The 24,695-nt window shown below is 49.0% G+C and overlaps 3 protein-coding genes across 4 annotated transcripts in view; all 3 read left to right on the top strand.

Moving 5' to 3' along the window:
- Nucleotides 1–24,695, top strand: part of LOC126547695 (uncharacterized) — a 203,139-nt gene that overhangs the window by 16,191 nt on the left and 162,253 nt on the right. The window lies entirely within an intron of this gene.
- LOC126547668 (uncharacterized) lies at nucleotides 9,166–11,818 on the top strand. Its single transcript, XM_050195614.2, has one exon. The coding sequence runs from the start codon at nucleotides 9,230–9,232 to the stop codon at nucleotides 11,816–11,818; it is 2,589 nt and encodes an 862-aa protein (XP_050051571.2). The 5' UTR covers nucleotides 9,166–9,229.
- LOC126547674 (uncharacterized) lies at nucleotides 19,182–22,152 on the top strand. Its single transcript, XM_050195638.3, has one exon. The coding sequence runs from the start codon at nucleotides 19,313–19,315 to the stop codon at nucleotides 21,692–21,694; it is 2,382 nt and encodes a 793-aa protein (XP_050051595.2). The 5' UTR covers nucleotides 19,182–19,312; the 3' UTR covers nucleotides 21,695–22,152.

Raw genomic sequence — 24,695 nt, forward strand, 5'->3', positions numbered from 1 at the left:
GTTGTGCTTTGCATTGAAATCTCCGGTTATAATTAGGCGATCGCGGTGCTCCAGCATTCCCTGTAGGTGCCGGAACAATGACGAGAAGTCACCCTTTCTGTAGCGGGGGGGGGGGGACTATATACGTTGCATACGACTTGTTTAGGTCTCCCCTTCTTGACAGGCCATATCGTGGGGATGAGATGTGGGATTTCCTCACCGGGGAGCACTGTCACGGTTGTTGCCAAATCTTTGCGGACGAGCGTGGCCACCCTACGGTAGTTGGGGTCGTACTGTATTTTATACCCCACAATGGAGTACTGTATTTTATACCCCACATGGAGCACTTACCCTGTTCGAGGTTAGTTACTTCGATTGTTGCTCATGTCTCAAAAGCTCAAGTAACTTTTATTTAGTGGTATCGTGCCCCGGTTATTGTAGTTGTGTTTTTGATCTACCGAAATATCGCCTTACGTCTTATTTATGTAACCTACTCCTAGTCTTCTCGGGCGACGTTGAAAGTAACCCTGGACCCGACACGAGTTCAACACTTTCGAAGGCTTTAGAGACTGTTCAACGGATTGAAGCCGGTCGAAACGCCATTTCAAAAGACTTATAAGCGCTTAAGCACTGGCAAGCTTCCATTAACGTGGAACTTAAGCAGCTCTCGGCCAGAGTACGAGCCATCGAAGCCGACGCCGTTGCCGTAAGAACGAACCCTGTGGCTAAATCGTTCGAATCAGCAGATAGTACGCACAACTTTTTTGGCGAACTGAAATCTATCGAACAACGTTGTGACGATGTCGAAGACAGACTACGTCGTTAAAATTTGTTATGCTTTGGAATTCCCGATAACCCGTCAGAATCTTAGTCCACGTCTGAGGGCCATGTAATCGATTTATGCTCGAAATACCTTGACATCTCGTTATCATTGCCCCAAATAGACCGAGCGCACCGCCTAGGTCGATACCACGACCAAAAATGCAGCCTTATCGTCGTCAAGTTTGCTTTTTTCAGAGAAAAACAGCGCGTGATAAGAAAGGGCTTCAAACTCAAACATAGTCCGTACGCCATACGCGAGGATTTCTCTGTGCAAGCACGTATAACTGGAAAAAAGCTACTGGAGTTTGCAAGATCAAAGACGCTACACGCAGGGGTGCATACATACGATGCCGCAAGCCATACCGTAAGGCAATTACCCCGACAGCTAGCGCAGCCCTCTAAACAACGTCCACCCGTTAAACCCTAAACCTCACGCGCAGCCGCAGTAACAAAGTTATCTATGTCAATAATGTACGAAGCCTCATTCCAGAGCGAATGGAACTATGTTCCCATTTAGATAATAGTCACTGCGACATTCTACTGCTAACAGAAACCTGGCTTCATACGGATATTGCGAACTCGGAAGTACAAGTGGGCACAGATGAATAAACCATATATCGGAAACACCGAGATAGTAGAAGAGGTGGAGGCGTGCTCATCGGTGTAAAAACAAAACACTTTTAAAGTTTCCTTGTTGATGTCAGCAGCCCATTGGAAATTCTATAGATCTGCATTGCATCATCTGCTTCTCAATCTCTCTTCGGTGTGTGCTACTGACCGCCAGATAATTCTGTTTCCTTTGTTTCCGATCTTTAGAATAACATTGCCTCTATTTGACATTTATTTCCCAAAGCTACAATACACTTTTTTGGCGACTTCAATTACCATGCCGTGGATTAGACCGACCTAACGTCACGCTCAAGTACCACTCGCGATTCCATTCGATTGACCCTTGACTTCTCACTTACTAAACTTGTTTACGAAGCCACATATCAAGCGAGCACTTTAGATCTTATTTTCACATCTGCGCCCGATAACGTAACCTCATTACAGTATAGCACTGGGTTTAGTGGCCACTGGCTTCTGCCTGCTGTACTAGAGATACCTGCCTGTTCGCGTAACGTTGTACAAAAACATATTCTCAACTATTATAGAGCAAACTTTGATGCTATTAACCAGGGCCTCGAAATCTTTTGCAAATCCTTCCTTCAGTCGTTCTCCTCTCACTCAATCACGATAAACTGGTCTCTTTTCCAGCAAAAAACTAACTGATTCGGTTCAGGCGCACATGCCACGTATCTCGTTTAAAACGAACTTATCTAAACCATGGTTCTACAGAACGCTGCGTGCCACAAAAAATAATAAGAAACGGCTCTTTAAGATGGCAAAGCGCAGGGGCACGCCGCAGTCTCGGATGAAACAGCAGGCTATGGAAAAAGAGTACTGTCGTCCTCTTCGCACCGCCAAACACAAATTTATGTCGTGTGAACTTAATCGCTTATTAAAAACTAACCCTAGAAAGTTCTGGAGATCAATTTCTGCCACCAGCAATGCCGTTGAAATCTTTTCACTGGAGGATGATGGCGGGACAAACGTTAAACCGGAGGATGGCGCTGCTTTATTCAATAATTACTTTACGGGTGTTTTTACAAAGGAAGACCATTCCAGCATCCCATCTACAGAAGAAGTCGTTTAAAGATACATGGATCCCATAGTCATAACTACTGCCGGAATCGCAGCATTGATTAACAACCTCAATGTAGCAACATGCGCAGGAATTCATTATATTATTACCGAAATGCATACACAGTCACGGTATCTAGTCTCATACTTGCCCACATCTTTCGACGATCATTATCAACGAGTGAAATACCGCACGAAGGGATACTCATACCAATATTCAAATCAGGCAAGAAATCTAATGTTATACCTGGGCCACACGGGCGAAGTTAATGCCAATAAAAGTTTAAGACCATAAGTTTCTTAATGCCATTATATTTCGGCCGCTGCAACACGCACATACTTAATGACATTAAACATTGTGATGGCGATAGCTGCAGTGAAACGGTTGAGTTTGCTTGCCAATCGTAATACAATAAAAACAGTTATATAGGGAGCAGACATTTAAGAAATGGCATGAGAAACATTAATCGGCGTATTGTATGCAGTTTACTTCAGGAATGTCATATTTGCACCCAATCGTACACTGTTTAAAGCCAAAGCTAGCGCGACGGCCAATCGGTAGCGTAGCCAAAGCATTGAAATTGGAAAACTAGCGCTCACAGCTTGCAAGCTCTCAAGCAGCCATCCTGAAAAATTTCACCGTGTGCTCAAGTTTGTTCTGGTGTATCTGCTTCTTCGAGCCAAACATCGTCGAGGAATTCGAAGGCTTCAGTATGAGGCCAACAAGGCAAGGAGCTGCCGCCGTGCAATCGAACAGCTTTGTTGAGTTGAGTTGAGTTGAGTTGAGTGGTTGTAGGCTACTGGTGGGATTAGCCTTGCAGTTGCTGCCGGCAATTGCTCCACCGTAGCGACACTTAAAATACATAAACATATAAATCCGACACAGATCTCACAACTACACATAGTCACTCCTAAGGTCACCATGTGGAGGCCAAATCCGTGTCCTGCAGGTAACTTAAGAGAAGGCGAGAAACCTCTCACCCCTGCGTGGATGTACAAGACTGGCCTGGCGTTGTCTTCATTATGTTCAACGTGTGGTGTGTGTGGTGACATAGAACATTACTTTATGTGCTGTGCTCTGTATAACGCGGAAAGGAGTGTGTTATTCAGGCCCCTCAAAAAGATAGGAATTCCTCACAGTTCTCTTCAGGACATTGGTTTCCCGCGCGGGAACCAGTTAAAATCGAACAGCTTCTCCTGGCCAACGAGCTCACGATTAGTGCTCTAGCCAGGCGTAGCGGCAAGATCGCCTGCTAATCTCTAGGAAAATAAAGAGCTCCTTTTAAGAAAAGTGCAGAATAGATTAGTTGTTTTTATCTACAAGTTAGCTTAATATCGTCAGAATGTGGTCACCACGGCCACGGCGAGGACATTGGAAACGAGAGTACGCATTCGACGGCCAAGAGAGTTGTAATAATTTTAACAATGCACTACGCCGCGAGGAAGAGCGTTTCTTTTAAAGGAAGTGAAGAATATATTAATTGTTATTCACTAACAAACCGTTTAGTCTCGTCAGAATGTGGAGACAGTGGGAACTAGAGGACGCATTTGATGGCCAAGAGAGCTACGAGAGCGCACTAGGTCGCGAATGGCAATAAGCGTTAATGCCATTGAGCATTTCCATGTGGCACCCGGCGAATGACATTAATGTTTAAAGCATTAGCCAGTTAATGTCATTTTCTGTGCCCGTGTGGCAGGGGTATTAGCGATCATCGTCCGACATCGAGTGTCCCATGCAAATTACTTGAACATGTCCTTGCTTCCAACATCGTTCAGCACCTGGAAGCTAGTATTTTTTTTTTTTTACCTGCACCTATACGGTTTTAGAAAATGTTGCTCGTGGGACACACAACTCTTAGAATTTACGAATGATTTACTCATGCTCATGGATAATAACCTAGACATCGACTGCATATTCGTCGACTTTTCTAAAGCTTTCGATCGCGTTCCGCATTGTCGTCTAATATTTAAGCTTTCGCACCTTAATTTAAATTCTCTAACTTAGTCCTGGGTGAGAATTTTTCTTTCCTTCGGTAAACAACACACCGTTACCATTCCTTCTCATCTACTCTTACTGATGTCACCTCCAGCGTCCCCCAGGGTAGTGTTTTGGGTCCCTTGTTACTTTTAATTTACATTAATGATCTGCCTGCGGGTATCTCCTCTAAGATGCGACTTTTCACAGACGATTGCGCAATCTACCGTAAAACCTCTTCTTCAGCTTATCATCTTGGTCTCCAACAGGACCTGGATCTCGTAACTATAATTGTTGCTCACGCTGGGAAATGTCTCTTAATACCGATAAATGTAAGCTAATGACCTGCACCTGCAAGAAATCGGCTTCAGCATCTAAGTAGAATCTAAATACCTGCCACTGTAGCACGCATAGAGTCTTAGAAGTACAGTGGCGTGCATCCTTCACTCAAACTTTCATGGAACAATCACATGGATAGAATCACACTGCAGACATCACGCACCTTCGGCTACCTTAAACGAAACCTTCACGACTCTCCTACTTCGACCAAATCACTACCATATATAACATTCGTCCATCCTCAACTTGAATACCCGTCATCAATTTCATCACCTCATCAAAGCTATCAATCAACGCTCTTGAACGTGTTCAAAATCGCACCGCGGGTTTCATCAGTGCACCAAAGACTGTAGCTGTCGTTCTAGGGTTACTAATATTTAATATTCTCTGTCCCTATTCTCCTTAGAATCACGCAGAAAGATTCGTATAATCTACTTATTTCATAAAATAACAGACCGTTAGCACCAAACCACCCTCCATCTCTTCCAAACGTTACGAAAGTCTCGCCGTTTACGCAAGCACTCTTTCAAACGTATCTTTGTGCACACAAACGCCTTCAATTCATCAGTCTTACCACTAGCAATTGAACTATGGAATAGTCTCCCTCATAATGTTGTCGACATTCATGACCCTGTTAAGTTTCGTCATGAAGTAACAGCTATTTTTTCGTGACCAGTTGCTTTCATTAACTTTCTCTTAATTATGTACACGCTTCCGTAGTTGGCAATGTCAAGATTTCTGCCCTTACGTTATTACCTTTGTAAAATTTGACTGTGTTAAATGATGCACCCTTACATTGTGTATGTCGGCATTCATTCCGATAGTGTATATCGCGTTCCCCTAACTATTAGGTAACGTCACGTCATTTTATATAGGTTAATGTACGTATCGTATAGTCGTTATCAATTTCCATTCATTGTATGTCTTCCACTTATGAAGATATATATTGTATAATCCCTCCCTCACACTATACTCCTACTCCACTCCTACCTGTGACGTTTCTTGAATAAATAAATAAAAAATCACTTTTGCTCCAGGGCAAGGTATGGACACATATAGCGGCTGCGTTTGTGTTGAATTGAATTCGGTGTTGTTTTACGTGCCAAAAATCACGATTTCATTGTGAGGCACGCCGTAGTGGGGGACTACAGATTAATTTTGACTGCCAGGGGATCCTTAAAGGGACTGACAACTGCCAGAATCTGTTGCCAGGCTCTGCCGGAAATGAAATGACAATGATTTATAATGATAGAATCCAGCACGCTATTCACAAGTTACGTCTCATACTAAGCGCATTACTTTCTCATTAATCAAGTTGATGGCCCTCATTATTTCCTCACTCCATAGTTGGTTGTGTACTGTAGGGTAGCAAAGTGGACTCAGTCTGGTTAACCTCCCTGCCTTTCCGTCTTCCCTTCTCTCTCTCTCATAGTTGGTTGCGTTCATTTTTGCTCAGTCCTGTAGCGGTGCACCAAAGCTTTATCGCAGGTAACGATGCGATTAAAAATTCGAGTCTCCATTTTGTGTGTGCGCAAATGGCGCTGAGAGCCGCTCACTCACTTGAAAACGTGCCAACTAGTGTCCTACAGTCAAAAGACGGGGGACCCATAGCGCAGACATTATAGATGGAGTCGTAGGTCGTTTGTTACTATATATTAAGCATTTACATAACTTATTCCACCTCACCCCCCTTCTTCTCTATCATAGAACAAAATTTAAAGAAAACGGTGAAACAGGATTGCCCCCAGAAGATTAGAAATGCCTTGAATGTTCTGCTCCATAATTTTGGTCCGTGAGCGATGATCATGGTTCTCGTTTTCAACCTGCTCACTGACTCCTATGAATTTTCTATGCCAGCAAAAACACTCGCGAGCTTGGCAGTGTTTGATCCCCAAGCTGTTACCGTCCATCTGTAGAGTTTTGGTCGATTCGACACCCCGGCAGGCAAGGAACCTTATGAACATAAGTTGCACCATTGATGGGTGTAGCTCTTTCTGAGACATCGTACGACGCTCTGCCGAAGATATGTAATGAGACCGTCCCACTGCTCGCTGCAGAGTTTAGGCGTTGTTGAAGGGAGGAACTTGGTCTCATCGAGAACTAGGAGTACGGGATTTGTTTACAATATTTACATTTCGAAAGGAGATACATTTCAACAGTCTAGCATGACTCCCAAATGGAGCACGAAAGACGAAGCACCAAGCACGAAGCACCCGAGCACACAGCACACGAGCACAACAAGCAGCCGAAAACTGCTGCTTAAACACCCACCTTCTTCCCTAGATCCCTAGGTGAGGAAAACTGCCGTCTAACCTTCGTCCATTCGGACCGTCCACAGTCGTCGTTGGAGGCATCGTCGACCCGCCTTTGAGGGGGAGGGTTCACACACTCTCTTCCGCACTTTGTTCTCACTGAACACACTGAGGTGAACGGGTCCTCGTACACATGGGTTGTCACGCTTGACCCCAGCGGGCGCCTCTTGAGTCCAGCGCTGACTTCTCAGGTAGCCGTCGCGACTGTCCGCAGACTGTGACGAATTACGGGGGCCTCTAAAACGCAGCGCAAAACCCCCTTTTCTAGGAGTCCTCTTGATCCAATTAAACTCTGAAGGCGACAGCGAATCGGGTAACAATACTCGGTCCACCGAACGTAGCTAGCCTTGCAGGCGTCGCCGAATCTCCGAAGGAGGCGCAAAGTTGATTAACTTTGGGGTGGTATCCACTTCTCCGAAGGAGGTGCATGGTCGGTTAGCCTAGCTGGAGTCGTCGGTTCCCCGAAGAGGCGCATTGTTGGTTCTCCAAAACGACTCGTCACAGCGGGCCGGGAAGAGTTCGAAGGTCGCTAGCACCGCAGGACGATCGAAAAAACTGCAGCGGGCTGTGAAAAGTTTGCAGGTCAGTACCCCTGCAGGCCGATCGTAACATCGCGCGACTCTTGAGCAACTATCTAACAAGTCTTCGCGTGGCAGCGATGGAACGCACTCTACAACAAAGCTCGCGTTTATATTTGATCCTCTCGTAACTTAATCGACCACTTTCGCACTAACGGTTTCACTGTGAAGCGAGCACGAGTAGGCCGATTTGAGCGGGTCCTGCGGACGCATACCTTTTTTTCCCTCAATGAACTATCTATCTTTATTTCTTTCTTGTTACACGTACACACACACATGCATACACACTCAAACACACACGCACACACGCGGTATTCTTTTCCGTACGGAATTTCACAGTGGGAAAACGAACGGTACCTGAATATCGTCAGTGCGACGGATATGCGCGTGTGGGCCTATAAATTATTTATAAAAGCTAAAGTTTCTATGCCTTCTTTACCGAGGTTCGGCCCGTATGCTGGATCTGATTGCTGCCGAGGAAGGTCAGCCGGTACTAGATATAGTGCAATGAAACGTCAGAGTTTGCAGCATGAGGCTCTATTAAATGAACATCCCGGGAATTGCATGTTAAAAAGTGGGCCTATTTCGGAGAGCCTAATCCGCGGTCGATCGGATCACATAGGTCGCGTGGTGGGTTTTTTTTTTTTTTTTCCGGTCTTGCTGATTGGCCTGGGCGAAACGTACTTGCTTATGCGCTGAAACGCGCTGCAGCAGACGAACAGCTCTGCGGCATTCAATTGACCGCTTCCCGAAAACATATAGCTTAAGATGGATTCCAAATTGTGCGTTGGATCACCATAATTTCCTTCTTTATTTTTCCTTCTTTTCTTTTAGATTTTGTTATTTCTTCATTGTTGTTTTCTTTATCCGTGTCTGGCAGTTTTCCCTCATGGGTTTTAACTATTTTTAAGACAATCAGAGTCTTCCTCGTTCCTATTTGATGCTACGTAAACGTCAAGGAAGATAACCGATTGTCATTAAGCGTTGCGGAATGGATTCCAAGGGAAGGGAAGCGTAGCAGGGGACTGCAGAAAGTTACGTGGGTGGATGAGATTACGAAGTTTGCAGCGACAACATGGACACGATTAGTACATGACCAGGGTAGTTGGAGAAGTATTGGAGAGGCCTTTGCCCTGCAGTGGACGTAACCAGGCTGATGAAGATGATGATAATGATGATGATGAAACGTCAAGATAGGATGTGTTTCGTTGGCCTAAAATTTGAATGACTAATATATATTTATTTTTAAATTCTTAAGGCAATAAAACTCTGCGCACTTGAACAATAACTGAGAATTGAGGCATTTACTTTTTGCGACATTTAGTTTCGTGTCGTAATTTTTGTAGTAACTCTATGCGCGTATAGCGGGCAAGCGCCATAATTTAAGAAGAAAACGCGCAAGCCTCGCGAGAGCATTCTTGCGCGCTGGCGTCGCGGTCTCCTGCGTTCCAGCGATCCACGAAGAAAAGAACGCCATTCCAGTGCACCGGAGAAGGAGAGACCACGCCAAGCAGAAGCCACTCATGTAGTACAGCAGCCGGATGATGGACAACGTATGGGATACATCCGGCGTCGACCAGTCGACCCTCGAAGTGTCGACCCTGACCGGTTCTTCGAACGGTGACGAAAGTGAAACGGATTCCAGCGTCACTCTCGTCACCGTTGTGTGCTGCGTCCTGGCGTGCCTCATTGCCGTAGCCATCGTGCTATTCCTATTGGGAGAGCTGGAACTCTTCGACGATGACTCGGGTGACGAAGATGACATGGAATATACGACGAGATACCCGCCCGCTGTCCGTTCGCCGCCACGGCCAGTGGTTACTGCTCACCCCACAACGAAAGCGCCACCATCGCCAACAGTGACCGCTCGCCCTAGAGTGACTTGGCCACGGCCTAAAACGCCAAGATCGATAACAACGAGGCCGTCTACCATTATACGTACTAAGCCTACTACTACACCTGTCACCACTACTACGGTGAAAAAAGCGACTCCGCGACGTCCGCCACCTCCGCCACCTAAACGCCCTCCACCACCTCCTTCTCCGCCTCCTGCGACAACTAAACGCCGTCCACCACCTCCTCCGACAAGTAAACGCCCTCCACCACCTCCTCCTCCAACTAAACGCCCTCCACCACCTCCTGCGACAACTAAACGCCCTCCACCACCTCGTCCGACAACTAAACGCCTTCCGCCACCTCCGCCTCCTGCGACAACTAAACGCCGTCGACCACCTCCTGCGACAACTAAACGCCGTCGACCACCTCCTTCGACAACTAAGCGCCCTCCACCACCTCCTGCTCCAGATAAACGCCCTCCACCACCTCTTGCGACAACTAAACGCCCTCCACCACCTCCTCCGACAACAAAACGCCCCCCACCACCTCCTCCTCCGCCTTCTCCGACAACTAGACGTCTTCCGCCACCTCCTCCGACAACTAAACGTCCTCCACCACCTCCTCCTTCGCCACCTACAACAACTAAACGCCCTCCACCACCACCGCCACCTCCTCCGCCTCCTCCGACAACTAATCGCCCTCCACCACTTCCTCCGACAACTAAACGCCCCCCACCGCCTCCTCCTCCACCTCCTCCGACAACTAGACGCCCTCCGCCACCTCCTCCGACAACTAAACGTCCTTCACCACCTCCTCCTCCGCCACCTACAACAACTAAACGCCCTCCACCACCACCGCCACCTTCTACGCTTCCTCCGACAACTAATCGCCCTCCACCACTTCCTCCGACAACTAAACGCCCCCCACCACCTCCTCCTCCGCCTCCTCCAACAACTAGACGCCCTCCGCCACCTCCTCCGACAACTAAACGTCCTCCACCACCTCCTCCTCCTACGCCACCTACAACAACTAAACGCCCTCCACCACCACCGCCACCTCCTCCGCCTCCTCCGACAACTAAACGCCCTCCACCACCACCTCCGCCACCTCCTCCTCCCCCGCCAACTCGTTCTACTCGGCCTACTCCGCGACCTCCGCTCACACAGTCATTCATAAAACCTATTTCGCTTCTGTGCACCTTCGGTAACAGGACAGGCAGCCGCACCATCTTTCCGCCGGATGGTCTGTGCGACTATATCTTCTACGACTCCATGTACAAAAATAATCGTAACCGGCTTATCGGACGGTTGGACAGAGACATGTTCACTATCTTCAAGAGAGCGAAGAAAGCCGACCGCACCAAGACGCAGTACGGTATGGGCTTCGCCTTCTCACATCGCAAGGAACTCATCAAAGAGCTGAAGACAAACAACCTGAAAGTTTTCTGGGGGCAAAATTTGTTTCACTTCGGCATAATCGACTGTCCCACGCACGGCGTGACTCAGGCCCAAATGGACGAGGTGTTCGTGGCACTCAAGGCGCTTAAAGGCGTCACCACGATCCCGAGAAGCTCGGGAAACGCCTCGTACATCATCCTGGGCGCGCTGTCCGCCACTAGCGCGTGGAACGACTACTTCAAAGCCAAGTTCAAAAACACCTTCAAGCCGGACCTGTTCATCTCGCTGGGCCACCAGATGCGCGCCGATGCGGAGAAAAGCCAGTGCATCGCCACGCCGCCAGCCATACTGCAGAAGCCGACGGGGTTTCCGGAGGAACACGACTTGTACGACGCCGCGCGGGCCCTGGCGGCCGTCGCTTCGCAGGCCGACAGCCCACATATCTCCATCTCCGTCTCGATGAAGGGTCGTTGGACCAAGATGAAGCCGAACGTCAAGGCCGAGCTCTTCGCGCCCTGCACCACGATCGGCGCCAAGCCCTACTACGGCAGCTACGTCGAGGTGTGCAAGAATAAGCGCTACATGAATGACCTGTTGTACGACGTGCAGCACTACGCCATGCGCACCTACAACCAGGTGTCGCGGCGTATGTTCGTGTACGACAACGAGGAGAGCCTGTGCAAGAAGCTCTGCCTCGTCAAGGCCAAGTACAGCCAGGTGGACTTCGGCGTGGCCATCTACGACCTGGACTACGAAGACCCCGACGACACCTGCTCGTCGCAAAACACTAAGGGAGCCTACAGCCGCACCCAGGTTGTGAGCACTGTGCAGAGGTATTTAGACAGCGAGTTCACCGATCCGTCCAAGGAGGCCGAGTGTTCCCAGCTGTGGCGATGAGCAGTTTGAGACCGTGACTGCAGTATTTAATGACCGACGTTGGCGTGCCGGTCATTGAACAGCTTACTCATCTTGGCCGGGGTTATTTGACCGACGCGGCTACGAATCGAGCCGCTTCCGATGCGATTGACAAGTGCCGGCTCCTGGTGGCTTTTGCTTGTTTTCGTTCTCTTTTTTTTTCATTTTCCCGTGTGTTCTGTGCAACGAATGTAAAGAGATCATAACAGTAAAGGGCGTGTTTTCAGTGAGGTCCCTTTATTGGTTCTGTTTAACTCAGACTGCCCTGAGTCACCTGCTAATGTGTAAGGGCACTGCACCGATCCATGTAGACATAATTATTTATAGCGCCTATAATATTTATAATAGCTGATACTCTTGTATACAACGCTTGGCAATGTGTTGCGGTCTGCTTGGCATGAGGGGCAAGTGATTTAGAAGTAATTTGTTAAGTGACACGCTCACCGCTTATTTCGCAGTGGCCATAATTCAATTGGTCTTCGGGGAATATTCTACGACCTCTGGGACTGCGCAAAAGCGCCTTTCTCGGGGCAAGAATTGTGGCGGACGTAACCGGCATCGTCTGTATCAGTTCCTAACATTTGCACAGCAAGCAGCCCAAAAAAAGCGCGTCGGGACAAAAATATGCAACTGCAACAGAACGCGCTAGCGTTTGACACACAGAATGAAAAAATAAAATTTGATGTTTAGTTATTGTTTTATTCACTGTAAATATACACAAACTACGTGGACAAGACCCATTGATAATACTAGTCGTGGTTCCATGCTTCGACCAACACAGAAGAACACGAGAGGGACATATCTCCCTCTCACGTTCATCTCGCATGTCGTCGTCATGCATTTGTCGTGCAATTATCGACTTCACTCTAACTTGGTCACCCAGCTCTCATCTCACCCCTGTCGTCACACAGTCGCCGTCATACCACTGTTGTCATGCTTTCGTGGTCACGTTGTCGTTTTGTCATCGTCTTCACTTTAGTAACGTCATTCTATAGTCGTCATACCACTCTCCGTCGATCTATCGACTTCGTTCCTACTTTTTTATCCCATCCTGATTATGGTGTCGCCATTCAATCATTATTCTGGCGTTGTCATGCCATCGCTGTCATTGCGTCACCGTCAGAAATATGCTATCGTGCATCCGTTCATTGTCATTATTGTCAGTTGTCGACGTCCTCGTCAATCCTACGTCGTCGTGCCATTGTGTCATCAGTGCAGCTGAGAAGTCACGCGATCTCACTGGCCTGCCGCGTAGCATCGATACGTGCTCATTTTGCATTGCAGTTACATGTTTTGATGCGTATAAAGCCATGCTTACCCAATTCATTCGTCATTTGGTGTTTCTTGCATGCACACGCTTAATTTTGCCATTGGGAAGATGCATCCCTAGAAAGGGAGGAAAATGGCGCGTCTGTAGTGCATCAAGGAAAATGGTGAAAGGAAAAGATATCGCCACTTGGAAGAAGCATAGCGAACAAGAAGTGTCACTAGCGCGCGAAATTGAATGGTCCGTTCTTCATACTGCCGCCCGATTCATGGCCGATCTCCCGTAGCGAGTTGAGCCATATCCGTAGGCACAAAACCAAACCAAACCAATCGCGTTACAGTTCCTGCGGATTGAGTGCTTTGGACCCTCCCGTTTCCACTAGCATCGTGTCGTGACACGTATCAAGGGATGTGACATGTGCACCGCCTAGACTTGCTGCCTGTGTTACCTCTTCGCAACGCGTTATGGCGCCTCCTCGAAAAGTACGAACCGCTGCTGAGGAAGCCGCTCGTAGAGGTATACGCGCGCGGCTGCAATTAGGCAACTTCGGGCTGAACAGACCACCGTGCAGAGAGCACCATAAGCCGCAGGCCGCCGTCGATGTCATTTTCGAAAGAAACAGTGCAAAGAGACTTCGCCGCGAAGACTCTCTAGTACTTGCTGCTGAAGATGCGGCCGATAGCTTCACCGCCGAGACGATCAAGTGCCCGGCACCTTCGCCGCGAAGACCCTCGTGTGCATGCAGCCGAAAATGTGGCCCGGAAGCGTCGCGGCTCACACCCTCACGTGCTAGCAGGCGAAAATGAGGACCGGGAACTTCGCAGTGCGGAGCATCACGTGCGAGCAGCCGAAACTGAGGCTCGGGAGCTTCGCCGCGCAGACTCTTACACGTGCGAGCAGACGAAAATGAGGACCGGGAACGTCGCAGTGCCGAGCATCACATGCGAGCAGCCAAAACTGAGGCCCGGAAGCTTCGCCGCGCAGACTCTTACGAGCGAGCCGACGAAAATGAGGACAGGGAGTTTCGGAGTATATGATAACCGTCCACATACACGTAATGGACGGGCTGGTCAATGGTGCGGTTGACGACCTTGCCCCCACTCAGGTAGGCGATTCGGAACTCGCAAAAAGATTGTGGCTCATGTTCAACTGTCGTGCCACTGGAAGAGTGGCACGGCTAAACGCAGCACCGTTGCGTAGTGAAGTGGGGAGCGCGGTCCGCCCCGAGTGGGTACTAATTAAACAGGCTGACATAACATGTCTCCGCACAAAGTTTCCCGTGGTGAACTCTAGTGCAATAACAATCGATAAGTCTCAGGGTGGTACATCTACTAGCGTTGTTTACGAATGTAACAAATGTGACCCCCCAGAAACTTGTGCACGTGAAAAAGGGCTGAGCCACTTTGCTTGATAGCCTTTACATCACGAATGCTGAAGACGACTTCACGTTTTATCAAACCGCCGAAAACCCAAATCGAGCACTGCGTGACCAACTCCATAGACTCAAACAACATCGCCTTGACACAATCATGCTCAGTCTCTTTTTACTGCTCGATGAGCCCCACCGATTTGCCACCTGCTATGTCAACGTACGTTCTCTGACTGCACACAGGCTTGACGTCATGCACGATTACATCTTAATGCGAGTGTCCCTACTATGTTTCTCCGAGAAATGGGGTCGTCCAAATGAGATCACCGGCTGCAGGTGTGTCGTGTCAGCAAATAAGAACAGCGTGCAGGGCCTCAGGTGTGGCAATATACGAACGGGAAAATGTGTGTGTGCCATTCAAACTCGTAAGAGCCCCGGACGTATACTTTGCCGACGTGGGTGCAGTGCGTAACTCCGAGGTCATTGTGATTGCCTCAGTGGATGTGTCGCCAGACGCTCAACATAGGATGATTGCGAACTCCTTGGCACATACTTTTCTTCCTCACGATGATGTGCCCCTAATTTTTATGAGAGATTTCAATGTAAACACGAAGGATCGACACAACGCCTGGTTCGTACACTGTGTCAAATACAGAATGCAGCTCTTCGCACACCAGTTCTAGTTCTGACTTTGTATTTACAAACATCGAAGCACCCTCTTGCCCCGCTGAATGTCCTTCTCGACCTACTTCTCTGACCATAAAGCACACCTGAATGTGTTCGAATAAATGTGTGCAAATAAAAGCACGACGTGTAATACAGTTAATACTTGCAGATGCGGTGTTCAATCAGTTTACGACGGTCTTGTATGGAGACACTCCTTCAGTTTGCGCTGTGACTGTCCTGCGTGTGCCGCGCAAGCCTGTGGCTTCTTTTTTTTTTTTTTTTTCTAATCTTCAAGTATAAACGGAGGTAAAGGTGATTGAGAGCGGTTATCGCACCACCGCGCGTTTTTCTTTTTCCTTTCGTCTTCGCTAGCATGCTGAAAGCTGCACCGGGCAACGGTAGGACATTGTGGTAGGGGGGAAAGAGTGTAACGGCCTGAAGGCGCCACACAAAAGTTACGCCGGCCGCATGTCAGGCATTGGACATATTAATGCGATTAATATTCTTAGCGTACATTAGGCAGGCTTAATCTATCTATCTATCTATCTATCTATCTATCTATCTATCTATCTATCTATCTATCTATCTATCTATCTATCTATCTATCTATCTATCTATCTATCTATCTATCTATCTATCTATCTATCTATCTATCTATCTATCTATCTATCTATCTATCTATCTATCTATCTATCTATCTATCTATCTATCTATCTATCTATCTATCTAGTTTGGCGAGAATGGTGATCTACAAAAAACGGCGACAGCAACACAAACCGTTGTACAAAAGCTGGTTACTCGCGATCTATGCACGTTTATTTCGGGACCACGATATCGCCACGGGCTTTTCGGACTCTCGTCACGGCGTCGTTGTCACGCCAGCGTCGTCATACACGCTTCGTGATGCAGTCTTCGTCACGCCATTGTCCTCATACACTCGCCACCATCCAATTGTTCTCACACCGTTGTCAGCCCACCGTCGTCGTTGTGTCGTCTTCATGCATTCGTTGTCATACCATCGTCGCGATGCCGTCGCCATCGTTCCATTTTCGTCATTCTTACTTCTTCATCCGTCTCTCGTCACACAGTAGTCATCATACCATTGTTGTCATACTATAGTGATGGAATAATAAAAAAGTCATCCGCTTTGATATGTTTACGTGCTTTGTAGGGGTAATTGCTTAGAACGTCCTCTTTTAATTCGTTGCGCTACTCACGTTTGTTTAGCATGAAGGTGCCGTTGTGGGTGCTGTGTCTGTAGAGAGAAGCCCTGGACAAAATGTGCTGCGGAGTGGATGCGCAGATCGTCGCCAAACGCTCGGACAATCGTATAAGGTTTCCACATCCTTGTTTAGAATGCAGATAAAATGGATAGGATGTACAGCACAGTACAGCAGTAAAGTTACACAGGAATGATTTGATATAGCTCTTAGTCGACATCTCGAAGACTGCACTACCTTAGTGCAAAGTGAAACATTGCGGCTTTGTGGTAAATCACTACTTTTGGTGAGACGACATGTCTGCTAAACAAAACAAGCAGGACAGATTTCCCTAAGCCTTTCGCGTACATTATAGATCAAAGATCAACGTTAGGGTGCCTTGATGCGCAGCGCATGGGGCCGCGCGCATCAAGGCACCCTACTGGAGACCTGCGGCACAGATCGCCGTGGACAGAGACGAAAACAAGAAGCGGGAACAAAAACAGACAGTGACGTTTCACTTCATGAACGCGGGAGACGCGCAAGCCTGTGGGTGATATAGGGCATACCAAGCTCTCGGCCCCCGGTGCGCCCCGACTGTCTGCACCGCAGGTCGTATTCAAAACAGGGCGCGCGCGGCCGTGCCATACGAAGCAGCCACCGGAGTAGAGCGCCCTTTTGTGCACATTCGCTTACAAGCTAAATTAACAAGGGTGGTGTCAGCTCGCACAGGCAAACATGAACGCAGCACACTCGATGTCCGCGGACGCTCGCGGTCAAAACGCTGGCGTGAGGAATGGCGGCAGCAGCAGCAAGCGAAGTGACCATCGTGCTATCTATCGTTTCAACGTAAACTGAGCGGTGAGAACACAGCGCACGCATAGCTGCCATCCGTCGGTCCACCTAGACTGTGCCCCCTAAGCAGATCGCGTTCAAGGTGCAAAGCCCGAGCAACCGCGCGCGGTCGAAGTGCAACATCCCCCTTCCCGTCCCTCCCCTCCCCGGTGCCATGCGAGCGACGGAAGACGGCGCGCTCCGCCCCCCCCCCCCCCCCCCTTTTTCACCTTTCGCACGCGAGATTGAGCCTTCATCGTCGGCTGACCCTTACAGTGACACGCCTTCACTAGCACACGCAGCGTGTGGCGCCGGAGGACGATGTTATCACGAGGCGAACCCGGTCGCTGAAAGTTAGCGCCAAACGTGTGTGTCATCTGTGGTCCTCCTTTGTACTGTTTCTGATGCGCTACGCCTTTTGCCTCTGTCATGATATACCAACAAGCCCAACAACTTTAGTACACTCTCAGTTGACTCCGTATGTATGTATGTATGTATGTATGTATGTATGTATGTATGTATGTATGTATGTATGTATGTATGTATGTATGTATGTATGTATGTATGTATGTATGTATGTATGTGTGAACGAGAGTAAAGGTAAGCGAGGGACCCGATTTTTATTGACCATATCATGAGAAGCCAACAAACAATGAAAAAAAGAAACATACTGGGAGTGTTACCCAGAGCCACCACTCGCGGCCTTGGCGGCGGATGTGGCACATGCTTTGTGCTTCAGGCGTTATATCTGCGTGAAAATTGTTTCCAGTTCTAGTAGACAGATCATAAATACCACTGGAAGTGGGCGGGAAAACAACCTATAGACGCCTCCGCTGAGGCGGAGGCGTTCCTGGGATGGCAAAATTGTTGTTGTTGTCTGGGGTTTGTGGGCAGGATGTGCGTCTGCCGTCGTCGTTGTGCTTTGAAGTCCAGAAAACCATGGCCCACCCCCGTAATGCGAAGCACCCGCAATGCGAAGACATGGGTTCGTATGCCACCTGCGGCCAGTTCTTTTTTCGTCCACTTTCATTTCCATTTATTTATGATTTATTTTTTTCAATTAGGAAGTGCAGATAATTTGCCCTATACTGTCCTGCTATCATTGTTTGGTGACTACATATTATGGTCACCAAACGATGGCACCAAGGACAGTATCTGGAATATATATATATATAGGGTCCTAGGCCGCTCCCACGTCGGGACAGAGAGGCCGAGCCTCTCCGCCGCGTCAGGGGCCCGTTGGACAGCCCACAACTGTTCTTCGAGGTTGGGGCTGTGTAGGACAGCATCTATTTTAATTTTTGTGCTAGGCCTGTTTTTTTAGAAACGTCCCGCGGGCTTGGTGTAACGAAACATAAGAGTTTACTGTATGACGCTCTATGCAATGAACATCCCGGGGATTGCATGATAAACAGTGGGCCTATTTCGGAGAGCGTAATCCGCGGTCGAGCGGATCACATGGGTCACGTGGTGGGTTATTTTTTTTTTTCGGTATTGCTGGTTGCCCCGGCCGAAACGTACTTGCTTATGCGGTGAAACGCACTGCAGAAGACGAACAGCTGTGCCGCGTTGAATTGCCCGCTTCTCGAAAGCATACACCTTTAGATAGACTTCAAATTCTGCGTTGGATCAGCATAATTACCTTCTTTACTTCTCCTTCTATTCATTTAGATTTTCTTATTTCTTCATAGCTGTTTTCTTTATCCGTGTCAGGCAGTTTCGCCTCATGGGTTTTAACCATTTTTGAGGCAATCAGAGTCTTCCTCGTTTCCTTTTGATGCTGCGGAAACGTCAAGATAGGATGTGTTTCGTTGGCCTAAATTTCGAATCAATAATATTTTTGTTCTAAATTCTGAAGGCAATAAAAATTTGCACACATGAACAATAACTGAAAATTGAGGCATTTACTTTTCACAACATTTAGTATCGTGTCGTAATTTTTGTAGTAACTCTATGCGCGTATAGCGGGTAAGCGCCGTAATTTAAGAAGAAAACGCGCAAGCCTCGCGAGAGCATTCGCGAGCGCTGGCGTCGCGGCCTCCTGCGTTCCAGCGATCCACGTAGAAAAGAACGCCATTCCGGTACACCGGAGAAGGAGAGACCACACCAAGCAGAAGCAACTCATGTAGTACAGCAGGCGGATGGACAGCGAGTGGGATTCATCCGGCGTCGACCAGTCGACCCTCGAAGTGTCGACCCTGACCGGTTCTTCGGACGCAGACTCAGGTGAAGAGGATTGCAGCGTCACTCTCGTCGCCGTTGTGTGCTGCGTCCTGGCGTGCATCATCGCCATAGCCATCGCGCTACTCCTATTCGGAGGCGTGGAGGTCTTCGAAGATGCTGACTCAGGTGGAGGTGGTGACGGCGATGGCGTGGAAGATCCGACGAAATACCCGCCCGTTGTCCGTTCCCCGCCACGGCCAGTGGTTACTGATCACCCCACAACGAAAGCGCCACCATCGCCACCGGTGACCGCTCGCCCTACAATGACCAGGTCACCGCCTAGAACGCCAAGACCGCTAACAACGAGGCCGTCTCCTATTATACGCACTAAGCCTACTACTACACCCGTCACCACAACTACGGTGAAAAAAGTGACTCCTAGACGTGCGCCACCTACGCCACGTAAACGCCCTCCACCACCTCCTCCTCCGCCTCCTGCGACATCGAAACACCCTCCACCACCTCCTCGTCTACCTCCTCCGCCTCCTCCAACAACGAAACGACCTCCACCACCTCCTCCTTCGCCTCCTCCTCCACCTAAGCGCCCTCCACGCCCTCCTCCTCCGCCTCCTCCGCCTTCTGCGACAACTAAACGCCCTCCACCACCTCCTTCTCCGCCTCCTCCTCCAACTAAACGCCCTCCACCACCTCCTCCTCCACCTCCTCCTCCTCCTCCGCCTCCTGCGATAACTAAACGCCGTCCAGCACCTCCGACGACGACTAAACACCCTCCGCCACCTCCTCCTCCACCTCCTGCGACAACTAAACGCCGTCCACCACCTCCCCCTCCCCCTCCTCCGTCTCCTCCGACAACTAGACGCCCTCCGCCACCTCCTCCGACAACTAAACGCCCTCCACCACCTCCTCCTCCGCCTCCTCCTACAACTAAACGCCGTCCACCACCTCCTTCTCCGCCTCCTCCACCTCCTCCGTCTCCTCCGACAACTAGACGCCCTCCGCCACCTCCTCCGACAACTAAACGCCCTCCACCACCTCCTCCTCCGCCTCCTCCGACAACTAAACGTCCTCCACCACCTCCTCCGCCGCCTCCTCCGCCACCTCCAACAACTAAACGCCCTCCACCACCTCCTCCTCCTCCGCCAACTCGTCCTGCTCAGCCACCTCCGCCGCCTCCGCCAGTTCGGCCTACTCTGCCACCTCCGCTCACACAGTCCTCCATAAAACCTATCTCGCTTCTGTGCACCTTCGGGAACAAGACAGGCGGCGGCACTGTCTATCCACCGGATGGTTTGTGCGACTACATCTTCTACGACTCGATGTACAAGAATAATCGCAACCCGCTTTTCGGAAACTGGGACTACGACATATACTCCATCCTCTCGAGAGCGCAGAAAGCCGACCGCACCAAGTCGCAGTATGGTGCGGGTTTCGCCTTCGAACATCGCAACAAACTCGTCAGCGATCTGACCAAAAAGTCCCTGGAAGTTTTCTGGAGTCACAACTTGTTTCACTTCGGCATCATCGACTGTCCCATGCACGGCGTGACTCATGCCCAAATGGACGAGGTGTTCGTAGCCCTCAAGGCGCTCGGAGATGTCGCCAAGGTAGCGAGAACCTCGGGAAACGCCTCGTACGTCATCCTGGGCGCGCTTTCCGCCACCAGCGCGTGGAACGACTACTTCAAAAACAAGTTCAAGAATACCTTCAAGCCGGACCTGTTCATCTCGCTGGGCCACCAGCTGCGGGGCGATCCGGAGAAGAGCCGGTGCATCGCCACGCCACCAGCCATACTGCAGAAGCCAACGGGGTTTCCGGACGAACACGACTTGCACGACGCCGCGCGAGCGCTGGCGGCCGTTGCTTCGCAAGCCGGCGGCCCACGGATCTCCATCTCCGTCTCGATGAAGGGTCGCTGGTCCACGCTGAAGCCGAACGTCAGGGCCGAGATCTTCGCGCCCTGCGTCACGAGCAGCCAGGGGCCCTACTACGGCAGCTACACCGAGGTGTGCGACACGCCGCCCTTCTCGAACAACCTGTTGCACGAGGTGCAGCAGTACGCCATGCGCGCCTACGACAAGGCGACGCGGCGCATGTTCGTGTACGACAACGAGCAGACTCTGTGCAAGAAGCTCTGCCTCCTCAAGGCCAACTACACCAAGCTGGAGTTCGGCGTGGCCATCTACGACCTGGACTACGAGGACGCCGACGACACCTGCTCGTCGCTCAACACTCAGGGAGCCTACAGCCGCACCAAGGTGGCGAGCACTGTGCAAAGGTATTTAGCCAGCCAGTTCACCGATCCGTCTAAGGAGGCCGAGTGTTCCCAGCTGTGGCAATAGTAAGTTTGAGACCGTGACTGTACCATTTAATGAGCGACGCTCGCGAGCCGGTTATTGAATAGCTTACTCATCTTGGCCAGGGTTATTTGCAGTACCCGGCGGCGAATCGAACTGCTTCCGATGCGATTGACTGTCGCAAATCTAAGCTCCAAGTGCCGGCTTCTGGAGGCGTTTTCTTGTTTTCGTATCGCGACGATGTCTCGGGAACTTGTATGCATGTTTATGTAGCTTTTCCTTCTCTTTTTTTTTTATTTTGCCGTGTGTGCTGTGCGACAAATGTAAAAGGATCTTAACAGTAAAGGGCGTTTTTTCAGTGCGGTCCCTTAATTGGTTCTGTTTAACTCAAACCGCACTGAGTCAACTGCGAATGTGTAAGGGCACTGCACCGAGCCATGTAGACAGAATTAAAGCGCATAACATTTATAATAGCTGATACGCTTGTACACAACGCTTGGCAATGTGTTGAGATCTGCTTAGTGATTTAGAGGTAAAAGTTAAGTGACACGCTCACCGCTTATTGCGCAGTGAAATTTAACGAATTACATGGTTTTGCGTGGGTATAATTTAGTTGCGCTTCGTCGAATATCGTACTCCCTATGGAAGGGCGCAAAAGTGCGTTTCTCTGGGCAAGAATTATGGCGAACGGATAACCCGCATCGTCTCTGTCAGTTCCCAAGAATTGCACAGCAAGCATCCGAAAAACAACCGCGTCGGGAGGAAAATATTCAAGTGCAAGAGAACGCGCTACACAGAAAAGGCTCATCTTAAATACTAGTCGTGGTTCCATGCATCGATCAACACAGACGAACACGAGAGTAATCTATCTCCCTCTCTCGTTCATCTCTCGTCTCGTCGTCATGCATTTGTCGTCCAACCCTCGTCGTGATGTCGTCACCCTCTTTCCATCGTCGTCACTCTAGCTTTGTCAACCAACTCTCGTGTCACCATTGTCATGACAGTCACCGTCATACCATTGTTGTCATACTTTCATTGTCACGCTGTCGTTTTGTCATGCCGTCATCGTCATTGCGTCGCCGTCAGACAATTGCTATCATGCATCCGTTAATCGTCATACCGTCGCCGTCAAGCCGACGTCGGCGTGCCACTGTCATCGTTACAGCTTCGTCATTCGGTTGTCATACCGCCGTCGTCACGTCTTCCGTCGTCATGCAGTCGCTCACTGTCCCATTGTCCTCATCATCCCATTGTCCATGAATTGCTTCATTAACGTGGTCCCTTCGTCGTTATACCGTATTTGTCTTTCCATCGACGTCGTTCCTTCTCCGCCATTCCGTCGTTGTCACTGCATCGTCTTTATGCAGTCGTCGTCATGTCGCCATGAACATGGCGACATGACAACGCTTAGCAACAAGCGCCATAGCTAAGTGGGAAAGTACTGGGGTATATCGAATATAGCAGAAACAATAGAAGTATAAGAATGACCTCGCCTTCGAGTGAACACCGCCTATGGAAACGGCTAACGGTACTGCTTCAGTCAAGTGACAAATCCACACTGAAACAACTGTGGCTCAGTTGAAACCGTGGAGCATATTCTGTTTGAGTTTCGAGCGTGTGCCGACGAGCGTGCATTCCATGAACATTGCATGCATTCACAGACTCAGAGACCTTTATAATTTGACTGTGTCTTGAGCCCTTTATCCTGCCTCACGCAACAGAGGCGTGGGATGAACTTTTTTATTTGCGTACTTAGAAAACATTGGTCAACTCCACAAGCTTTAGTGCTGCTCTGACACCTTCATGCACCTTTGACGCTGCGGATTCTATCACCTCATCGTAGGATGGTACATACACTACGCCATCTAATTCCACGCCATCTAATGAAAGATGGCGTGGAACATCTGCCTGCGCACTGCAAGGCCTGCTTGTGCAAACCACGGTTTTCTGAGATTAGGATTCTTGGCAGGAGTAGATTTCAAACAGCACGTGAGCTCATGGAAGCCTACTATATAAAAAAGAAAGGTACAAATTGCATTAGTGATACATCTATCGTGCTCTATAAATCGGAAACTAGATTGTTTGACTGGTGGGTTACGTAGATTTGTGAACAGCCAGCGCATGCGTGTATGTATATATATATGCTTGGGTCACAGCCCAAAATAAATCAGTTCGAAGTGCCGCCCGTGTTGTCTTTGTGTCTTTCTTTTGTGAGTGTTCAATTGCGGCAAAAAACGTCTTTTAGCAAGCACCAATTAGGCCAACAAGCAGTTCTATTGCAACGTATGTATGTATGTATGTATGTATGTATGTATGTATGTATGTATGTATGTATGTATGTATGTATGTATGTATGTATGTATGTATGTATGTATGTGTGTGTATGTATGTATGTATGTAAGTATATATGTACGTATGTATGTATGTATGTATGTATGTATGTATGTATGTATGTATGTATGTATGTATGTATGTATGTGAACGAGAATAAAGGTAAGCGAGGGACCCGATTTTTATTGACCATATCATAAGAAGCCAACAAACAATGAAAAAGAAAAACTAATACTGGGAGTGTTACCCAGAGCCACCACGCGGGGCCTTTGCGGCGGATATGACATGCTTTCTGCTTCAGGCGTTATATCTGCGTGAAAATTGTTTACAGTTCTAGTAGACAGACATAAATACCACTGAAAGTGGGCGGGAAAACAACCTATAGACGCCTCCGCTGACGCGGAGGCGTTCCTGGGATGGCAAAATTGTTGTTGGTGTCTGGGGACTGGGGTTTGTGGGCAGGATGTGCGTCGGCCGTCGTCGTTGTGCTTTGAAGTCCAGAAAACTATGGCCCGCCTCCCTAGACCGTCGAGTCATCGTAGCAGATGCGAGGCGGACGATGCGCTGTAAATTGTTTAGATTCAGCTCTCGTTAAATGGCAGCTAATTTTTCGTCTGGTCTTTGTGTCGCGACGTTGAACGTGCGTGGACTTAGCGGGCGTAGAAGGCAATGTGAAGTTAACCGTATTCTTATTGAAAATAATATTGACCTATTG

This window comes from Dermacentor andersoni, chromosome 3 (assembly GCF_023375885.2).
Source record: "Dermacentor andersoni chromosome 3, qqDerAnde1_hic_scaffold, whole genome shotgun sequence".
Classification (NCBI taxonomy): Eukaryota; Metazoa; Arthropoda; class Arachnida; order Ixodida; family Ixodidae; genus Dermacentor; species Dermacentor andersoni.

Excerpts from the sequence above, each read along its gene's own strand:
- LOC126547668 (XM_050195614.2), top strand. The coding sequence starts at position 9,230 with ATGATGGACAACGTATGGGATACATCCGGCGTCGACCAGTCGACCCTC.
- LOC126547674 (XM_050195638.3), top strand. The coding sequence starts at position 19,313 with ATGGACAGCGAGTGGGATTCATCCGGCGTCGACCAGTCGACCCTCGAA.